Source organism: Phyllobates terribilis, unplaced genomic scaffold, assembly GCF_046119375.1.
Source record: "Phyllobates terribilis strain yellow unplaced genomic scaffold, ASM4611937v1 Scaffold_47__1_contigs__length_9908305, whole genome shotgun sequence".
Lineage (NCBI taxonomy): Eukaryota > Metazoa > Chordata > Amphibia > Anura > Dendrobatidae > Phyllobates > Phyllobates terribilis.
The window spans coordinates 2,620,896-2,642,877 of NW_027362807.1; the positions used below are offsets into that span (position 1 = coordinate 2,620,896).

Genomic DNA, 21,982 nt, shown 5'->3' on the forward strand with positions numbered 1-21,982 from the left:
TTCTCATGAACTAAGCCTGGACAGAAAATATGGTACCCCTGAAAATAATGTGACAAAAGGGACATGTTAAATCAAGTTGTGTCCACTAATTAGCATCACAGGTGTCTACAATCTTGTAATCAGTCAGTGGGCCTGTATATAGGGCTCCAGATACTCACTGTGCTGTTTGGTGACATGGAGTGTGCCACACTCAACATGGACTAGTGGAAGCAAAGGAAAGAGTTGTCTCAGGAGATTAGAAAGAAAATTATAGAGAAGCATGTTAAACGTAAAGGTTATAAGACCATCTCCAAGCAGCTTGATGTTCCTGTGACTACAGTTGCACATATTTTTCTGAAATTTAAGATCCATGGGACTGTAGCCAACCTCCCTAGACGTGGCCGCAGGAGGAAAATTGATGACAAATCAAAGAGACGGATAATACGAATGGTAACAAAAGAGCCCAAGATAATTCTAAAGAGATTAAAGGTGAACTTCAAGCTCAAGGAACATCAGTGTCCGATCACACCATCCATCATTGTTTTACTCCAAAATGGACTTCACGGGAGATGCCAAAGGAGAACAACCATTGTTGAAAAAAAATCATAAAAATTCCAAACTGGAATTTGCCAAACTACATGTTGACAAGCCACAAAGCTTCTGGGAGAATATCCTATGGACAGATGAGACAAAAATGGAAGTTTTTGGCAAGGCACATCAGCTCTATGTTCACAGATGGAAAAATGAAGCATATCAAGAAAAGAACACTGTCCCTACTGTGAAACATGGTTGAGGCTCTGTTATGTTCTGGGGCTGCTTTGCTGCATCTGGCACAGGGTGTCTTGAATCTGTGCATGGTACAATGAAATCTCAAGACTATCAAGGGATTCTAGAGAGAAATGTGCTGCCCAGTGTCAGAAAGCTTAGTCTCAGTCGCAGGTCATGGGTCTTGCAACAGGATAATGACCCAAAACACACAGCTAAAAACACCCAAGAAAGGCTAAGAGGAAAACATTGGACTATTCTGAAGTGGCCTTCTATGAGCCCTGATCTAAATCCTATTGAGCATATTTGGAAAGAGCTGAAACATGCCATCTGGAAAAGGCAACCTTCAAACACAAGACAACTGATTTGCTCATGAGGAGTGGCCAAAATACCTGTCGAGAGGTGCAGGAGTCTCCTTGACAGTTACAGGAATCGTTTGATTGCAGTGATTGCCTCAAAAGGTTGTTCAACAAAATATTAAGTTAAGGGTACTATCATTTCTGTCCAGGCCGATTTCATGAGTTTAATTTTTTTTTTTAATTCTGTGGAAGCAGGGTTGAGATGCAATGTCTGACTTTCATTTGTTCATTTTTAAAGATTTTTAATTTATTATTACTTTTGTCAGATTCAAGTTATTTCAGTGACCATTGTGGGCTTTTCTTTTATTAAACGAGGGGTACCAACAATTTTGACCACGTGTGTAGCTCAATATCCATCCATACCACAGGGTGTAGCATTAACTAGCCTGAGCTATCACTTGGATACCTATAGCACGTATACATTAGAAATAAAAGATTTCATTATCATGTCAAATTTCTTCTGGATCATAATTATTTCTGCTTTGACAATCAATTTTTTTTTTACAAAGAAGAGGAATAAGTATGGTTAGGAAATTTTCACTGTCATTGGATTAATGTCCAAATGGGAGGAGCAACACATTTACAATGGGAGCAATATTTACAGCCCAAAAATCATATGGTACGGTCGATTTATTGACGACCTCCTCCTGATGTGGGGAGGCACACAGGAGGAGGCGTTGAAATTTTTAGAAAATCTCAACAACAATGATTTCAATTTGAGATTCACACATTACATAGTTACATAGTTACATAGTTTGTAAAGCCGAATAAAGACTTGCGTCCATCAAGTTCGACCTGTTAGTTCTGTAATTGCTAAAGTTGATCCAGAGGAGGGCAAAAACCCCAAATGATTTAGCCAATCTTCACCTGAGGAAAAATTCCCTCCCGACTCTGAAACCAGCAGTCAGAATAAATCCCTGTATCAACCTACTATTTTATTCTATTTTTAAGTATATGCAGAAATCTGCCTGATATCTAGAAATGCATCCAGTCCCCGCTTGAACTGGTGTAGTGAATCCGACATTACCGTCTCCTCACTCAGTGAATTCCATATTCTCACTGCTCTTACCGTAAAGAACCCCTTCCTATGCTGGTGCTGAAACCTTTTCTCTTCCAGTCTTAGTGAATGCCCTCTTGTTACCGTAATATCCCTCCTTTTGAACAAATCCCGGGCAAGGTCTCTATACTGTCCCCTAACATATTTGTACACATTTATTATGTCCCCCCTCAACCTTCTCTTTTCCAGGCTGAATAGTCCTAGTTTTGCCAACCTCTCTGGGTATTGCAGTCCTTCCATTCCCTTTATTAATTTTGTTGCCCTCCTTTGTACCTTTTCAAGCTCATTTATATCCTTTCTATATATTGGGGCCCATAACTGAGCACAGTATTCCAAGTGTGGTCTGACCAGTGCTTTGTACAGTGGAAGAACAATGTTCTCATCCTTTGCAGCTATACCTCTTCTGATACATCCCATTACCCTGTTTGCCCTTACAGCAGCGGCCTGACTTTGGGCACTCCAATTTAGTTTGCTATCAATCAAGATGCCCAAGTCCTTCTCCATCTCTGAATTCCCCAATGATTTCCCATTCAGTGAGTACTGGTGACTTCCATTTTTCCTTCCCATATGTATGACCTTACATTTCTCCTCGTTAAACCTCATTTGCCATTTAATGCTCCACCTACCCAGCTTATCCAAATCCCTCTGTAGGTCTGCACTGTCCTCTTTTGTATTAATTGTTTTACATAACTTTGTGTCATCTGCAAATATTGATATTTTACTATTTATCCCGTTGACTATGTCGTTAATAAAGATATTAAATAACATTGGGCCTAGTACAGACCCCTGTGGTACCCCACTAGTGACGCTTACCCAATCTGAGTATATTCCATTTATAACCACCCTCTGCCTTCTATCCTTTAGCCAGTTAGCTACCCACTTGCAGACATTGTTTTGATCCCAGAGAAATACATATTTTGGATCTTAAATTGAACGGTGACAAATATCTCAATACTGTAAAAATAACACCCTATAGAAAAGAGACTGCCAGTAACAGTATTCTGCAGGCCAATTCTTACCACCCGCTGCATATCAAGCACAATATTCCATATGGGGAATTAATTTGGGCGAAACTGGATTGTACGGATAATACTGCTTTTGATATGGAAGCCAGTGAAGTTTGTGACAGATTGGCAAAAAAGGTTATCCTGATTGGAATCTTATAAAATCATACAAAATGGTATCGAGCCTAGAACGTAAGGATCTTCTCAAAAATAAGGAGCGAAAAAAAGATTTGGGATGTGAAACTTCCAGTGTAACATTCTGTACAACTTATAGTCCTCAGTATAACAAAGTGGTGTCCATTATAAAGAAATACATACAATGTTACACCAGGATCCGGGGCTTAATAAAATTATTACCAAGGATATTCGGTTTGTGGCTGTGGTACCACCCTGTCCCCCAGTCTTTTCCTGAGTGAAGAGCATAGGCATTCTGAATCTACTACCTGGTTAAACCTTAGTGGTTTTTTCAAATGCGGAGCGAGCCGCTGTAAAGCGTGTTCACACACAGTGACAAAGGATACTTTTACCTCACTGCATATTAATCGTATATACAAAATACATGACTTTATTAATTGCAGCACACCCTGGGTTATATACCTTGTTGAATATATTACATGTAAGATCCAATACATTGGTTGTACTACCGGCCCTTTAATACTACGGGTTAGAGGACACATATCTGATGTGGTTAATCCTTTGGCCACAAATATTTCAGCAGCGTCAACACATTTCCGAACGTTCCATAAATGGGAAGTTTCAGCACTGAAATTTCAAGGCATAGAAAGAGTGTATAGACCTACCCGGGGGGGAGACCATAGACGCAAACTGCTAAATAGGGAACCATATTGGATTTTTATGTTAGAAACCCGAGGACCCTTTGGATTAAATCTCAGGCAGGATCTAATGCTACAATATTAATGACAGTTTTGTTTACACCTTGGACATGGTATAGCGCTAGTTTCTATATTTATTCTAGATTTGAATCACAAATATTTTTATTTTTTCTACATGTCAATGATATTAATTTTAGAGGATAATAATATATGTGTCACTAACGTTTTTATTTCCCTTTTGTCTATGCTAATCATACTGACCTCAGAGACTAGTGAGCACATGATAACTATTATCTTTAATTACAACCTACCTTTATATGCTCACTAGTCCACAGTTCAGACAGACCATGATTAAGACTGCACGTTGAAACGCATAGGTCGAGACAGCTGTGATCCTTGTGTGCACTAAGACTTATTATGGTGGTAGCAGCATTTTTTAATGGCTCAATAAAAGCTGTTTTATTCAAGTTTATATCCTGATAAGCTGGGTCATTCCTCCTTTTTTCTGATTTTAACCCCTTAACAACATCTGACGTACTAATACGCATCTGTGCCCTGGGACTTAAGACCCAGACCCGTATTAGTACGTCATGGCGATCGCGCGCGCACACAGGCTGTGCGGGCGCGATCGCCGCCGGGTGTCAGCTGATTGTCACAGCTGACACCCGGTACTATGTGCAGGGAGCGGTCCTGCACCGCTCCCAGCACATTAACCCCCGCTATGCTGCGATCGAAGTCGATCGAAATCGATCGCGGCATTGCGAGGGCAAGGGGAGGTGATCGGCGATACTCACCTCCTCTTCCGGCTTCCAGCGCAGTCTGCAAAGGCTTCCCGGGTGTTGCCATGACGACCCGATGTCGTCATGACAACATCCGGGTCACCAGAGAGCAGGAAGATTGCTTGGACATGCGCAGTGCATCTCCAAGCAATCTTCACATTGTGCACCGCTGACAGCCTACATGGCATAGGGATGGTGCTGCATTCCTGTGCCATGCAGGCGATCAGAAAAAAAAAAGTGAAAGTCCCAGAGTGGGACAAAGTAATAAAGTGTATAAACTGTGTGAAAGTGGAAAAAAAAAAAAAAAAACATTTGCAAAAATATTAAAAAAAAATAAAAAAAATAATCCACCAAAAATAAAAATATAATGTACCCATCAATAATATTATTATAAAAAAAAAAAAAAAAAAACAATAAAAGTACACATATTTGGTATCGCCGCGTCCGGAACAACCTGACCTATAAAACTGTCCCACTAGTTAACCCCTTCAGTGAACACTGTTAAAAAAAAAAAAAAAACGGAGCAAAAAACAATGCTTTATCACCATAACGCCAAACAAAAAGTGGAATAACACGCGATCAAAAAGACGCATATAAATAAAAATGGTACCGCTGAAAACGTCATCTCGTCCCGCAAAAAACAAGCCGCCATACAGCTCCATCAGCCGAAAAATAAAAAAGTTATAGCTCTCAGAATAAAGCGATGCTAAAAAATATTTTTTTCTATAAAATAGCTTTTATTGTGTATAAGCGCCAAAACATAGAAAAATTATACAAATGTGGTACCGCTGTAAACGTACTGACCCGAAGAATTAAGCTGCCTTATCAATTTTACCACACGCGGAACAGAATTAAAAAAAAAAAAAAAAAAAAAAAACAATTCCTGAATTGTTGGTTTTTGTTTATTCTGCCTCCCAAAAATCGGAATAGAAAGTGATCAAAAAATGTCACGTGCCTGAAAATGGTACCAATAACAACGTCAAGTCATCCCGCGAAAAACGAGCCGTCACATGACTGTCTGCCAAAATCTGGAAAAATTATAGCTCTCAAAATATGGCGATGCAAAAACTAGATTTTACAAAAAATGTGTCTTTTAGTGTGTGACAGCTGTCAGTCATAAAAACCCCATATGATTCTGGCATTGCTGTAATCACACCGACCCGAAGAATAAAGTCGTCTAATCACTTATACCGCACAAGGAACGGCAGCAAAAATAAACTCTTGGGTTAGGATTGGGCTAGGGCTGGGTTTGGGGCTAGGGTTGTGCTGGGGCTAGGGTTGTGCTAGGGCTAGGGTTGTGCTAGGGCTAGGGTTGCGCTATGGTTAGGGTTGTGCTTGGGATAGGGCTGGGGTTGGGATTTTTTTCAAAAGTAAGAAAAAAAGATGACGATATGGCGACTAGTGTTGAGAGCAAGTGCTCGCTACTTGAGTTTGCATCGGGTGCTCTGGTATGCATTGAGTATCGTGGGTATTTGAGTGACATGCTCGAGTCTCTGCCCCATATGCTTCGCGGCCAAAAAACTTTACAGGGATTGCCTGCCATGCACGAGCGATCCCCGCATGTTTTTTTTGGGTGTCTAATAACCGTGAAACATGCGGAGCAGGGACTCGAGCATGTCATTCGAGCACACGCTGTACATGGTGCATACCTGAGTACCCGATGCAAACTCAAGTAGCGAGCACTTGCGCTCAAGAATAATGACAACTTATTCAATATGATGACCTAATGTAAACAAATTCTGTGCCGTACCTCTGGGTTCAAAATATTCACTATACACCTTAATAAAATCCATGAGGGGTATAGTTTCCAAAATGGGGTCACTTGTGGGGGAGCTCCACTGTTTAGGCACATCACGGGGTCTCCAAACGTGACATGGTGTCCGCTAACAAATTGAATGGAAAATCGGCTCAAATTGTTAGCGGATGCCATGTTGCGTTTGGAGAGCCCCTGTGTGCCCAAACATTGGAGCTCCCCCACAAGTGACCCCATTTTGGAAACTAGACCCCCCAAGGCACCTATCTAGATGCATAGTGAGCACTTGGAACCCCCAGGTGCTTCACAAATTGATTCGTAAAAATGAAAAAGTGAAAAAAAAACACTTTTTCATTTTTATGAATCAATTTGTGAAGCACCTGGGGTTCCAAGTGCTCACTATGAATCTAGATAGGTGCCTTGGGGGGTCTAGTTTCCAAAATGGGGTCACTTGTGGAGGAGCTCCAATGTTTGGGCACACAGGGACTCTCCAAATGCAACATGATATCCACTAACAAATTGTCGGCTCAAATTGTTAGCGGACACCATGTTGCGTTTGGTGAGCCCCTGTGTGCCCAAACTTTGGAGTTCCCCCACAAGTGACCCCATTTTGGAAACTAGACCCCCAAGGCACCTATCTACATGCATAGTGAGCACTTGGAACCCCCAGGTGCTTCACAAATTGATTCGTAAAAATGAAAAAGTGAAAAAAAAAACACTTTTTCATTTTTATGAATCAATTTGTGAAGCACCTGGGGTTCCAAGTGCTCACTATGAATCTAGATAGGTGCCTTGGGGGGTCTAGTTTCCAAAATGGGGTCACTTGTGGGGGAGCTCCAATGTTTGGGCACACAGGGACTCTCCAAATGCAACATGATATCCGCTAACAAATTGTCGGCTCAAATTGTTAGCGGACACCATGTTGCGTTTGGCGAGCCCCTGTGTGCCCAAACTTTGGAGCTCCCCCACAAGTGACCCCATTTTGGAAACTAGACCCCCCAAGGCACCTATCTAGATGCATAGTGAGCACTTGGAACCCCCAGGTGCTTCACAAATTGATTCGTAAAAATGAAAAAGTGAAAAAAAAAACACTTTTTCATTTTTATGAATCAATTTGTGAAGCACCTGGGGTTCCAAGTGCTCACTATGAATCTAGATAGGTGCCTTGGGGGGTCTAGTTTCCAAAATGGGGTCACTTGTGGGGGAGCTCCAAAGTTTGGGCACACAGGGGCTCTCCAAACGCAACGTGGTGTCCGCTAACAATTTGAGCCGATTTTCCATTCAATTTGTTAGCGGATATCATGTTGCATTTGGAGAGTCCCTGTGTGCCCAAACATTGGAGCTCCCCCACAAGTGACCCCATTTTGGAAACTAGACCCCCCAAGGCACCTATCTAGATTCATAGTGAGCACTTGGAACCCCAGGTGCTTCACAAATTGATTCATAAAAATGAAAAAGTGTTTTTTTTTTCACTTTTTCATTTTTACGAATCAATTTGTGAAGCACCTGGGGGTTCCAAGTGCTCACTATGCATCTAGATAGGTGCCTTGGGGGGTCTAGTTTCCAAAATGGGGTCACTTGTGGAGGAGCTCCGATGTTTGGGCACACAGGGACTCTCCAAATGCAACATGGCGTCCGCTAATTATTCAAGCAAATTTTACAATCAAAAAGTCAAATGGCGCTCCTTCCCTTCCGAGCCCTGCCGTGCGCCCAAACAGTGTTTTTTCCCCAAATATTGGGTATCTGCGTGCCCAGGGGAAATTGACAACAAATTTTGGGGTCCATTTTTTCTTGTTACCCCTGTGAAAATAAAAAAATTGGGTCGAAAGTAACATTTTTGTGAAAAAAGTTAAATGTTCATTTTTTTCTTACACATTCAAAAAATTCCTGTGAAGCACCTGAAGGGTTAATAAAGTTCTTGAATGTGGTTTTGAGCACGTTGAGGAGTGCAGTTTTTAAAATGGTGTCACTTTTGGGTATTTTCTGTCATAAAGACCTCTCAAAGTGACTTCAAATGTGATGTGGTCCCTAAAAAAATGGTTTTGTAAATTTTGTTGGAAAAATGAGAAATCGCTGGTCAACTTTTAACCCTTATAGCTCCCTAACAAAAAAAATTTTGGTTCCAAAATTGTGCTGATGTAAAGTAGACATGTGGGAAATGTTATTTATTAACTCTTTTGTGTGACATATCGCTCTGATTTCAGGGCTTAAAAATTCAAATTTTGAAAATTGCAAAATTTTCTAAATTTTCGCCAAATTACCTTTTTTTTCACAAATAAACGCAAGTGATATCGAAGAAATTTTTCCACAATCATGAAGTACAATATGTCATGAAAAAATAATCTCAGAATCAGGGGGATCCGTTGAAGCTTTCCAGAGTAATTACCTCATAAAGTGACAGTGGTCAGAATTGTAAAAATTGGCCTGGTCATTAACGTGCAAACCACCCGCGGGGCTTAAGGGGTTAATATCTGCTTTTTTATGGAGTTTTTCTTGTATTATAGGAAAGCCTAAGGCCAGAAATAAACCCCATAAAACACTGTACATGGAAACTTTGGTATCAAATAACTCCTGTCTTTGTGTTCTTACAAACAAGCTTTTATTAATGCCTCAAACTTCTGAGTGTGAATCAGACCTGAGCTCTAACGTGATAGAAGATGACAGTCCGGTGAAGACAAGAAACCTATAGACGGCCGGTGGTGATGTTGTCAGTGACGGACTCTGGCCAAATACGTTTATAGAGCCGTAGTGGAAGATGAAGATTTCGTCTTCATCATGAAGTAGTTATTTCTCATGTCACGTGTAATGAATATCTCCTGCAGTATTGCTAATGCCGATTCCAGTGTCGGTAAATGAGACGAGAATTAGCAATAAGGTAGAGGAGTCTATGAGAAACGTATTCACTTGCAGATTCTGAGGAAGAAACTGCTTGTTGTCTGTGGCCTAAAATATATAGGTTTTATTAGTAAATGTAAAGAAGAAAACTAGATACTGTAAAACAAATCTCCTCATATGTTTCCCTTATTATCTCCAGTAATTGTATTATTACACAGGGTTTTTATGATGTTTCATCTGCTCAACTTCTCATTCAGGTCTCTACAATATCGAATCCTCTCAGTGAATTTCTTCTATATAAGAGAATTTTCCTGATTTACCCATCAAAGATGGATATGGACAGAGGCAAGATGGCGGAGAGGATATTACACCTCACCCTAGAGATCCTCTTCCGGCTTACTGGAGAGGTGAGAGATTCTGATGACGTCACATTACATCATTCTTATCTATGGGAATAACAGATGGACAGAACTGGAGAGGTGAGGACTCTGGAAATGTCTGTAGTGAGATTTATTAATGTGACTCTCCATAACCAGGATTACACAGTAGTGAAGAAGACCTCTAGTGAGCGCCGTCAGGACCCTGTGTCTGAGGGATGGGAAAGACCCCTGAGCCCAATCACGGGGCCTCCACCTCAGCCCCTGATACATGAGGACATCAATGACCAGAAGATACTAAATCTCAACTACAAGATGATTGAACTGCTGACTGGAGAGGTGACACTGCTGGGAATGCTGGAACATTATACAGTAACGCTATGAAGGGATCAGGGGGATGACTGTATCATTGTATGTGTCAGGTTCCTATAAGATGTCAGGATGTCGCTGTCTATTTCTCCATGGAGGAGTGGGAGTATTTAGAAGGACACAAAGATCTGTACAAGGACGTCATGATGGAGGTTCCCCAGCCCCTCACATCACCAGGTAATAGACAGGACTGAATACACATGGCCTATAATTGTCTATATGTAAAGAATGAATTCAGTCCCTGTATGTGCTTCCTCTAGATCTATCCAGTAAGAGGACAACACCAGAGAGATGTCCCCGTCCTCTTCTTCCACTGGACTGTAAACAAGAAGACCCCAATGTTCCTCAGGATCATCAGGTAGATGAGAGAAGGTGTCATGAGACCTCCCCTATGATGTGTAGACGGCTGTGAAGGTCTTGTGTTCGGTCTTGATTTATCCACCAGAATTATATAGTTTATACTTGTATAATGAGAACGGTGGAGATGGCAGGATTAGAGCTGATCGTTAGTGATGAGCGAGTGTATTCGTTACTATTCGCTATACTCACGGATAGTACGGTATTCGGGTTGCTAGTTATATTGCGAGTATTTGTGTACTCGCCTCGCTATATTCGGTTGTCCCGCCCTGTAGTTTTGGCGCCTCCTTTGCAGCCACTAAACATGCTGGGCTTCATAACCAATCACAGTAATGCCGCAGACATCTTGGTTGTGGCATTACTGTGATTGGCTGGCCACCCAGCATCATAGGGTCTATTTAAGCCCTGCCGCCGCCCTTTTGTGCACATTGGATCTGGAGCCTGCATTCTATAAGCATAGGGAGAGATTGCTGAGCTGCTAGGGAGAGTGTTTAGGCCTCTTGATAAAACAAAAGCCCTTTTAAGGGCTACCTGCAATGTATACTAGTTCTGTGTTTAAAGGAGCCACTCACTAGCTCCATAATACCATAAAAAAATAGCTCTTTTCAGAGCTGAAGACACACAACAAAGTCAGAGTACAAGGAGGGAGAGATTGTGCATTAGGTAGGGAGTATATTAGGTAGTGTTCTTCCAGTGTCCATATTAAAACAGCTCTTGTCAGGGGCAAAGCAATATTTTTCCAGCACACACAGAAGGAGCATTTTGTGCTGCCCTTTTTTTAGCACTGATCTATTTTCCCTGCTGTTTTCGGGGGTCAGAGCCTGCCTTTTGTCCATATTAGTCCACTTAAAAAAGCTTTTTGTGCCCTACACAAAGCAGTAGTCCAAACATTTCCTACTGCCTGCTACAAAGCATGCACCAGGCCATTTTAACCACTATTTTGGGGTGTCAGCCTGCCTTCTGTCCATGTTAGTCCACTTAAAAAATCATTGAATCATTGAGTGCCCTACACAAAGCAGTAGTCAAAACATTTCCTAATGCCTGCTACAAAGCATGCACCAGGCCATTTTAACCACTATTTTGGCTGTGACGGCTAGCTTGGATTGTGCCATCAACATCTGAAAATCTGTCAACAAAACCCAAAATGGCAAAATAGCCTGTTGTTAAGGGACGTGGACTTGGTGTTTTCAGTGGTGCGCGAGAAGGCACTCTGTCTGTGTCAGGTTAGAAGTTTGATGCATCCACTATGTTCCTGGAAAAATTTCCCTGTCTGGATTTTAAACGTGTGTGGAAGCCAGAAGAGCGAGAGCAGATTCTGTCTTGGATAGCAGACAAGGCCTCTACGCATTTGTCAAGCAGCAACAAATCTTCCACGACCACACAGTCTACTGTGGATACACAGAAGACTGGCCCATCCAATCCTGAAGCTGGTTCTCCTTCCTCCAACCATTATCAGTCACAGGAGACATATGACCCCAAGCTTGGCCACTCCGAGGATCTGTTTGGTACGTATCCTTTGGTTGGCTTTGGACTATCACCGTGCAGCATTGAAGAGGGACAAGAGAAGGTGGCGTGCGTTGATGCTCAAATATTTGAGGATCTACGGCCAGAAGAAAGCCACTTGGCGGAACGTCATTTTTTGTCTCCAGAGGTGGAGGCTAATGATGAGACACAGTTGCTATCAAGTCAGCCTACAATGTCAACTGGGAAGGACGATTAGATGGAAGACGAGGTAGTCGATGATAAGTCCACTGATCCGACCTGGACCGTTGGCATGCATAGCCATGACAGCAGCACAGAGGAAGATGGATATGTAGCACCAACACAGGCACCAAGGGGTCGTGATTTGCCCAGAGTGAGAACTGGGTCAACTGTTCCCTAGAGCACTGTGCGCCAAGTCAGGGCAAGGGGGCGTTCAGCTGCTGTGTGGAATTTTTTTTCTGAAAGTCCTTCAGAGAAAAACATTGTAGTCTGTAGCATCTGCCATACCAAGTTGAGCAGAGGCCAGGGCAAAGGCAACCTACATGTTCACCATCCAAGGCTCAAGTTCGATGCTTGAAAACCTCCTATTCAGGAGACATAACTACGAAACAAAAATCTAGGGTGGGAAGACATCAGCCCACCACCAGGATATAGCAGTACTACCGGACTAAGGCACCCTGAAGGAAAAGCGCCACCAGAGATGGGCTGCCTTCCGGGCACCCAGTCTTTCATACTCCAGAAAACGTACCTTCACCAGGTCACCTACGATGTTCCTCCAAACTTCATCTACACTGAGGATTTTACTCTGCATTGAAACTAAAACTTGTGCGTTCCACGTGAAATACCTCACCACTACACTTACTATGAATGAAATGGTTCTTTCCCTTCTCCCAAGGTCTCCGAACGCTCCATAGGCCCACCTGGCATAGGACAGAGTAGCCAGCCGCGGCCAACCAATGGAAACTCCCACCCTGTCGTACACCTCTGTATTAAAGGGGCAATGAAGTATGAAGTGATTCATGCTTTCCATTATGTTAGCACAAGCCTCACGGGGGCAGCGCTAAGTCAAGTCCCAGTACTTCTTGGGGATCCTGCTAGAATTTAACAAACTCATTCCAACCTCCAGATCCCGACTTGGGCAGTCCTTGAGTACCAATGGACTATGAAAATGAGAAAGCAAGACCCTCCTACCAAGGAGTTTCCTCGGGAGGGCCCTCACCTCCTACTTTCCCAGACCCCACCGGTGGATCAATTTCAGAGCCGGGGTAACATAAGCAGGGAGATGCCCATGCAGTGTGCGAAGATCCATCAATCTTCCCCCTGTCTCTCATTCCTGGAAGAAAGGCTGAAACCATCCTTTGCAGGATAATACCCACGGAGGAGCCCTCTTCTTACAGAGGTTTGCCACGTTAACTTTCAAGAAGGTGTTCACTAGGAACACCACGGAGCTCACCATATCCAACCACCCTAGTCTCCTTGTGCGGTAAGTGACCTCCCGCTTGACTAGGTTCAGTCTATTCCCCCATAACATCTGGAAGAACAGACTGTAGACCCGTGTCCAAAGAGGCTCTGGCAAGACACAGATGCTGCCTAGGTAGATTAGCAAGGGGAGCAGGAAAGCTTTGCACAGGCCAACCCTTTCCCTCAGGGTCAAAGACCAACCCTTCCATTGGTCCACTCTTTGGGCGACATCTTTTGATTCTGCCATCCCAGTTTTTCATGGGGTAATCACCCTGGCTGAATTCGGTGCCCAGAACTTTGGCGTGTTTTTGGTGTTTGGGGAGGGTGTCCGGAAGATCAAACCCCGGATCTCCGCCTCCCAGTCAGAGACTTTCACACTTATCCTGGTTGACCTTGGACCTGGATGCCTCCGAGTAGCGCTCCACTTCTGACATCACCACTATTGCCTCCTCTTGCGAAGAAACACGGTGACATCGTCCGCGTAGGCCACCCCTCAGGATAGACTCCGGCGCCGCCCTGCCCATCCACACCCCTGCCAACGATCCACAATCGATCCTTCTGAGAATGGGATCAACTGCAAAGGCGTAAAGCAAAGGGTTAAGAGGACAGCCCTGACGGACACCAGATCCTACCCTGAAAGTTTGTCCAATCCACACATTTACCAGAGGGAAAGTCTCAGCCCCTGCATACAATGTCTTAAGCCAGTCCACAAACCCTCCAGGCTGACCATACCTCAAGAGTGAACCAGAGGTACTCATGGTTAGCCCTATCAAAGGCTTTTGCCTCATCCAGGGTCAGCAAGAACCCCTTCCAAAGGCCTGCCCTACCTTGCTCCATGGCCTCTTGGACAACAACAACAGCAGTAAAAGTTCTACGGCCAGGAACGCAACAGTGCTGAGCCTTCGAAAGGAGCCAGGGTGCAAACTTCACCAGCCTGTTGAAAAGTATCTTAGCCCAAATCTTCCTGTTCACATTGAGAAGTGCTATGGGATGCCAATTATCAATGCGTGATGGATCCTTAGCCTTCGACAAAATGATCAAAGCTGACCTCCTTAATGATCTCGGCAGAGTGCCGAGGAGAGACACTCATTAAACACCGGAGTCAAGAGAGGGACTAAATAGTCCCTAAGGGTCCTAAAGAACTCAGATGCTAAGCCATCTTGACCTGGTGACTTTTTGGGTCTAAGCCCATCGATCGCCAGTCTCGTTTCCTCTTCAACTTTGAGTACTGCACACACCTCGTGAACAGTGATCAAGCTATTATCAGCATAACCATCCCGCATCTGTGTCTCTTGAAACAATCACTGCATAATCTCAAAGAGGAAGCTTTGAGTGCCCAGCATGTTGGTATGGAGCCAGATTTCCCAATGGGTGTTACTACCCAGCCCACTCAATATTCTGAGGCAACAATGGGTGATGAGGAGGAAGATGAGGAGGGAGAGGACTTTGTTTTTCTGTGCTACCGAGGGGACTTGTAATGCTACAGAGTGGACACCCAACACAAGCTTCATGTCTGCCCAGGCTGGATGGGCTGGAGAGGAGAACGAGGAGGTGGAGTAGAAGGCAAGTCAGCGTGAGGAGAGGATGGGTACTTTTGGGGACACAGAACATTTGCCTTTTTGCAGCTTGGCCCACATGGCACAGTTCATGCGTAAGTGTCTGTGGCAAGACCCTCACATGATTCACATTTTATCCAACAACCTATACTGCTTGGCCACCTTTCTCGATCTACGGTACAAGGAGAAATTTCCTTCTCTCCTTTTGGAGTCACCAAAGAGTTTTACAATGGAATCGTTCAAGAGGGCCGTTGTAGATCAGTTGCTGAAAACGTCACCCTCATACAATGCTGGTGGCAGAGGTACCAGCTCTTTTCTACGCCAAGGGATAATGGGGAGAGACACGAACATCAGCTCCAATGGAGGTGGAGGAAAATGTGCACAAATTGGGCTATTTTCAGTAAACCAGCACAACAGCAAGGGCTATCTGTGCCTGTAACAATGCCAAGGAGGGATAAGTTGCAGAAGATGCTCTAGGGTTACTTAAGTGACCATTCGTGCATCCTTTCTGACCCTTCAGTTTCCTTTAATTATTGGGTGTCTAAACTGAACACTTGGCCCGACCTCTCCTTATATGCCTTGGAGGTGTTGGCCTGCCCGGCTGCTAGTGTGGTGTCTGAGCGTGTTTTCAGTTCCGCTGGGGCAATCATCACTGATAGGCGCACACGCCTCTCCACGGAAAATGCAGAGTGGATTTACTCTTGCCTAGGACGACCTCTCCGAGCGGTCCTAGACGCTGGAGTTTCCTGCCTTCACCGGACAGGAACGAATCAGATGCTCCTTACTACCACAGTAAAAACAACTCCCCTCGGCTCGGCGTGCTTCTTGGCGAGACTTGACCATCTTGGTCTGGTCGATCTGCATGGGTTCGGGCGAGCGTGCCCGGGGAGTTGCTGGTTGGGAGGCAGGTTTCTGGAAAACAGAAGCAAGATGGGGAAATCTTCTCTCCCGGGTAGTCTCCTTAGCTCGTTCCAGGAAACGGATGTCAATCCAGGTAGCTTGTGACACCAGGTCATGCAGGGTGGTAGGAATGTCCCGGCCAGCTAGCTCGTACCTTGCTCCGTCCGGAAAGACCCTCCCAGAAGGTGGACACCAGGGCCTTGTTGTTCCAGGCAAGCTCAGATCATAGAATCATAGAATCATAGAATGGTAGAGTTGAAAGGGACCTCCTGGGTCATCTGGTCCAACCCCCTGCTCAAAGCAGGATTCACTAAATCATCTCAGACAGATGTCTGTCCAGCCTCTGTTTGAAGACGTCCATTGAAGGGGAACTCACCACCTCTCGTGGCAGCCTGTTCCACTCATTAATCACCCTAACTGTCAAAAAGTTTTTTCTAATATCTAATCTGTGTCTCCTCCCATTTAGTTTCATCCCATTGCTTCTAGTCTTTCCTTGTGCAAATGAGAATAAAGATGATCCTTCTACAATGTGACAGCCCTTGACATATTTGTATACAGCTATTAAGTCTCCTCTCGGTCTTCTTTTTTGCAAGCTAAACATTCCCAAATCCTGCAACCGTTCCTCATGGTTTGCAGACCAGTCACCATTCTGGTCGTTCTTCTCTGAACTTGCTCCAGTTTGTCTATGTGTTTTTTAAAATGTGGTGCCCAAAACTGTACACAGTATTCCAGATGAGGTCTGACCAAAGAGTAAAGACCGATAATGACTTCACGTGATCTAGACTGTATGCTTCTGTTAATACATCCCTGAATTGTATTTGCCTTTTTTGCTGCTGCATCACACTGTTGACTCATGTTCAGTCTATGATCTATTAGTATACCTAAGTCTTTTTCACATGTACTGTTGCTTAGCTCTATTCCTCCCATTCTGTATATGCTTTTTTCATTTTTATTGCCCAGATGTAGTACTTTGCATTTTTCCCTGTTAAAAACCATTTTGTTGGTTGCTGCCCACTTCTCCAGTTTATTTAGGTCTTTTTGAATCCTCTCTCTCTCTTCTCTAGTATTAGCTATCCCTCCTAGCTTTGTGTCATCAGCAAATTTAATCAGTTTACCCTCAATTCCTTCATCTAAATCATTGATAAAGATGTTGAACAATACAGGTCCCAGGACGGAGCCCTGTGGTACCCCACTTGAGACATTCATCCAGCTGGATGTGAAGCCATTTACAACCACCCTTTGAGTCCGATCACTAAGCCAGTTATGAATTCACCTAACAGTTGCCTGGTCCATTGCATACTTGGTCATTTTTTCAATAAGGAAGGTGTGAGATACTTTGTCAAATGCTTTGCTGAAGTCAAGATATACTATATCTACAGCATTTCCCTGATCCACCCAGTCAGTGATTCTGTCATAGAAGGAAATTAAGTTAGTCTGACATGACTTGTTAGTTTCAAACCCATGCTGACTCTGCTCTGGTTAATCACTTCCGTACAGATGTGAGGGTACGGAACTGTATGGCATACTGGCCCACGGTGAGACTCCCTTGGCGGAGACAGAGCAATGAGGAGGCAGTAGAAGTCCTTCGTCCAGGCTCATCGAAGACCTTCCTGAAGGCATTGAGGAAAGCCGGAAGATCTGACACCAGGGGATCCCCTCTCTCCCATAAAGGGTTTAGCCATTCCAATGCTTCCCCAGTGAGGTGAGACATGATGAACGCCACCTTGGCCCAGTCGGAGGGAAACTGATGTGCCAGGAGTTTAAAGTGCAGCGTGCACTGGTTCAGAAAACCCTGACATAAGACGGGGTCACCCCCAAAACAAGGCGCAGAGAGCCGTGGTCCAGAGCTGGATGCCATGGCACCAGTAGGCTGAGGCGCCACCAGAGCTGGTGCCGCTCGGCTCGAGGCGGACACAGGTGGGACGGACAGCATGTCCAGGCGGGAGTTGACAGACCGCAGGTAGGTCAGGATGGTTTCCTGTTGGCATCTCTGACGAGAAACCTCCTGGTACAGGTCAGCAAGCGAAGGAGCCTGGGGGCCACCGGGTTCCATGGCCCGTGCAAACCGGGAGGGAGCGTGCGCGCGCGCGCCCTAAGCACAGAGCCAGGGAAGCTGCGTGCACCAGCAGCAGCTGCAGGGAGGCCGGAAGACGTTGGAGCAGGACCGCGGCGATAAGGGGGACGGCGTCTCTGCCTGGCAGGGGGCAGAGACTCCGATGCTACATGAGGACGCTACAATATATGGGGGCACTACACTGTATGGGGACATAATGTGTGGGCATTAAACTGGCAGATTTGTAATTCTCCAGAAAAAGCCTGAAGTGGATGTTACAAAATAGTCACTGTAGCTGTAGATGAATTCATTGAGAGGTGCAATTTCTACAATGGGGTTACTTTTGGGGTTTTTCTGCTGTTCTGACACATTCAGGGTTCCGCAAATGTCGCCCGCAAACTATTCTAGCAAAATCTGTGCTCCAAAAGCCAAATAGCTCTCCTTTCTTCTCAGCCCTGACGTGTGGCCTAAAAACAATTTCTGATGACATATGGGGCTCACCGTGTTCGGAAGAAATAGTGCGATAAATTATGGGGTCCATTTTCACCTATTAACCCTTGTGTACCTGAAAATTTGCAGCAAATACAATAATTATATTTTTACCACTAATGTCATTTCCATGTTTCAGTGTTATAAAATTCTGTGAGGCACCTATGAGTTCAAAACACTCACTACACCCCTAGATTAATTCCTTAGGCAGTAAATTTTCAAATATGTGGTCACCTCAGGGGGTTTCTGCTGCTTTCGCATGTCAGGGGCTCTCCAAATGCGACGTGGCATTCACAATTTATTCCGGATAAATAGCACTTTTTCCTTTCCTAGCCCTGCCGTGTGCCCAAAGAGAAGTTTTTGACCACATATACGGTATCATCACGTTCAGAATAAATTATGTAACAAATTATGGGATCCATTTTCAACAATTATCCATCGTGAAAATTACAGATTTGGGGCTAAAACAATATTTTCGTGAAAAAAATTAAAATTTTCCATATGACGGCCTAATGTTATCAAATTATGTGTAGTACCTGTGTGTTCAAAATGCTCACTGTACCCATGGATAAAATCCTTGAGGGGTGTAGTTTCCAAAATGGGGTCACTTGTTGGGCTTTTCCACTGTTTAGGCACATCAGGGGCTCTCCAAACGTGAAATGACACCCGCAGACTATTTCATCAAAGTCTGCATTCCAAAACGTCACTCCTTCCTTTCTGAGCCCTGCCATGCGCCCAAACAATAGTTTTCCTCTATATATGGGGTATCAGCGTACTCGAGAGATTGAACAACAAATTTTGGGCTTCAATTTCTTCTGTTACCTTTGTGAAAACAAAGAAATTTGGGGCTAAAATTACATTTTTGTTGAAAAAGTTGAATTTTTTATCTTCACTGCACTACGCTCTAAACTTCTGTGAAGCACCTGGGGGTTCAATGTGATCACCACATATCTAGATGCATTCCATGAGGGGTGTAGTTTCAAAAATGGGGGGACTTATGGGGGGTTTCAACTATTTTTAGACACATCAAGGGCTCTCCAAACGCAACATGGATTCCGGTCTTATTTCCAGCCATTTTTGCTTTCAAAAAGTCAAACAATGCTCCTTCCCATCCGAACCCTGCTGTGCGCTTAAACAGTGGTTTTCCCCCACATATAAGATATCTGCATGCTCAGCAGAAATTGCACAACACATTTTGTGGTCCATTTTCTATTATTAGCCTTGTGAAAATAAAAAAAAATTGGGTCTGAAGTAAAATTTTTGTGAAAAAAGTTAAATGTTTATTTTTTCCTTCCACGTTGCTTCAGTTCCTGTGAAGCATGTGACATAACTCTGATTTAAAGGCATAAGAATTCAAAGTTTGAAAATTGCAAAATTTTCACCAAATTTCCATTTTTTTACAAATAAATGTAAGTCATATCAAATAAATTTTACCACTGTCGTGAAGTACAATATGTCACTAAAAACAATCTTTGAATTAGTAAGATCCATTGAAGCGTTCCAGAGATATTGCCTCATAAAGTGACACTGGTCAGAATTGTAAACTTTGGCTTGGTCAATAAGGTCAAAATTGGCTCTAAGGGGTTAAACAACTCTCTTTAGTGCGATCATACAACATACAAGCCTCTGATTGCTCAGATAATGCACTGTACTACTGTAGTGCTGTATACTATCACTGCCTGTCATGTAATACTAACGGCCCCATACACATAAGTGTTGGCTGAATGGTCATTTGGCAGATGGCTATCTCTCCAGACTCCTCCATACACACAAATATTCCAGCTTTTTTGTGATCTGTATGAGGGTCGCCTCAAGACTCCTCTAGTGGAGGATTTTCTACAGGAAGAACAAACAGATTAACATGTGAAATTCAGGATGCCAGATCCTTCTCTGCCCTGACATTATCTGTCAGGAGGCCCCCAAATACATTATATAGTCAACCAAACCCCCGAAATCAGTGCTTTCATTCAACTTCAGTCTATGTGCTTATATTTGACCACATACCGGTACATTAAATGAGTACTGCCAAATTACATAGACATCCAAAAAGACAGAGCTTATATAAACCCAATAGAGTAAAACGTAAATTTTTATTAATAGAACTTTACAAAGACAAAAATATATTAAAATTCAAGAGGAGGGGATACAAGACAGTGTGACACCTCACCCAGTATAAATTAGAAATGGTACCCCTGAGTATGTCACAATAACAAAAATTTATGTGATATAAAAATAATAAATAATTTATATTGTAGCCACCAAGTGGATAGTATATAACATGTGGTTCTATTACAACATATTCCTAGTGCAATGAAATATATAAAAATTAATCAGACCCACAATGGTACCAGTTCAATAGATCATGCACTACTAGAGTAGTTTAAGTAACAAAAAACAGAATTAAATCTATAAAGGAATATGTATATATTAATAAGTAAATGCTTATAATACAGCATATGAATAAATGCATAAAGTGCCTTGCGTGCAATAGACATACCAGCTAAAAAGCTGAAGGAGTTAAAAGAACTACCATATAAAAATATAAGAGCATAGATACATGTATAGGATTAGTACCTAGGATAGTCTCAGCCACTGAGTAGGCGGAAGCCCCGACGCACGTTTTGCACCTGCTTCTTCCTGGGGGCGTGTGTTTTAGTCTAATGTGTTTGGAGGCGTGTTAATGTGTTAATAGACTTTTGTACATTGCAGGCCCAGACACCATTATTAGGCATTTAAGTATCCTAGTAACTAGGCAGCCCTATACTATTGAGTACTTGGGGAGGAGGGGCATTGAGCTGAACTCTGTCAAACATTCTTAGATGCCATGTTTGCATTTGACAGCAGCAAGTGGTTAGACTGCCAGGGTTTATGTAGCAGCCGTACCTGTGCCATCCCTACTGTGGACATCTGTTCTGGTGCTCAAAAGAGTTAATTTCTTTTAAAACAAATGTTTAACATGTGTCTTGTGCTTTTTTTCATGTTTTTTTCTTATTAGAAGAATTAGAAATGTATGTGAAAAAGGAGATGATACCAATGGGATTAAGGCTAAAAAAAATGGCCACAGCCCTGTATAATGAGACATTTCAAACAGTGGAACTGGATCCTTAACGATTGTTCATTGAAGTTGATGGGTTAATCCTGAAATATGAGGAGCTGGAACTTACTTTTTATTTCTGTTTTAGTTTTTGTATCCAATCCTCATTGGAAACATTTGTGCACAACAAGGATTTCATTAGCCATAATGACAAACTGAAAGCTAATTTAGCGAAGATGGGAAATTTTATTATGAACATCAACAAAATACATCTACTAGCATGCCAAAAAACGGAGGAAGGGGGGCCACAAACACAAGCGGAAACAGATATACCAACCGGAACAGAAACCACCGCTATTAGAGCTAGCGATTTGGAATTTGACCAGTTTTGTGTTATCAGAGGAACAATTATCACTTTTAGCGAAAGGCTTAAGTTTTGCCCCTACCAATGAGTTTGATGTATTTAGAATAATTTTGGCTGGTAATAGACTGGAGCAGACCCTTACTGTGAAATGTCATTTTGATAGCTCTGATAATGAT

General features: G+C 43.2%; 1 protein-coding gene across 1 annotated transcript in view; it reads left to right on the top strand.

The window, feature by feature from the left end:
- The window catches only part of LOC141191533 (gastrula zinc finger protein XlCGF53.1-like), a 65,506-nt gene that overhangs the window by 29,579 nt on the left and 13,945 nt on the right, over positions 1 to 21,982 (top strand). Inside the window, exons 3-6 of the mRNA XM_073661425.1 lie at positions 9,622 to 9,771; positions 9,901 to 10,080; positions 10,164 to 10,287; positions 10,371 to 10,468. Coding sequence (XP_073517526.1) covers positions 9,694 to 9,771; positions 9,901 to 10,080; positions 10,164 to 10,287; positions 10,371 to 10,468 — 480 coding nt within the window. The 5' untranslated portion in view covers positions 9,622 to 9,693. The remainder of the gene's footprint in view (positions 1 to 9,621; positions 9,772 to 9,900; positions 10,081 to 10,163; positions 10,288 to 10,370; positions 10,469 to 21,982) is intronic.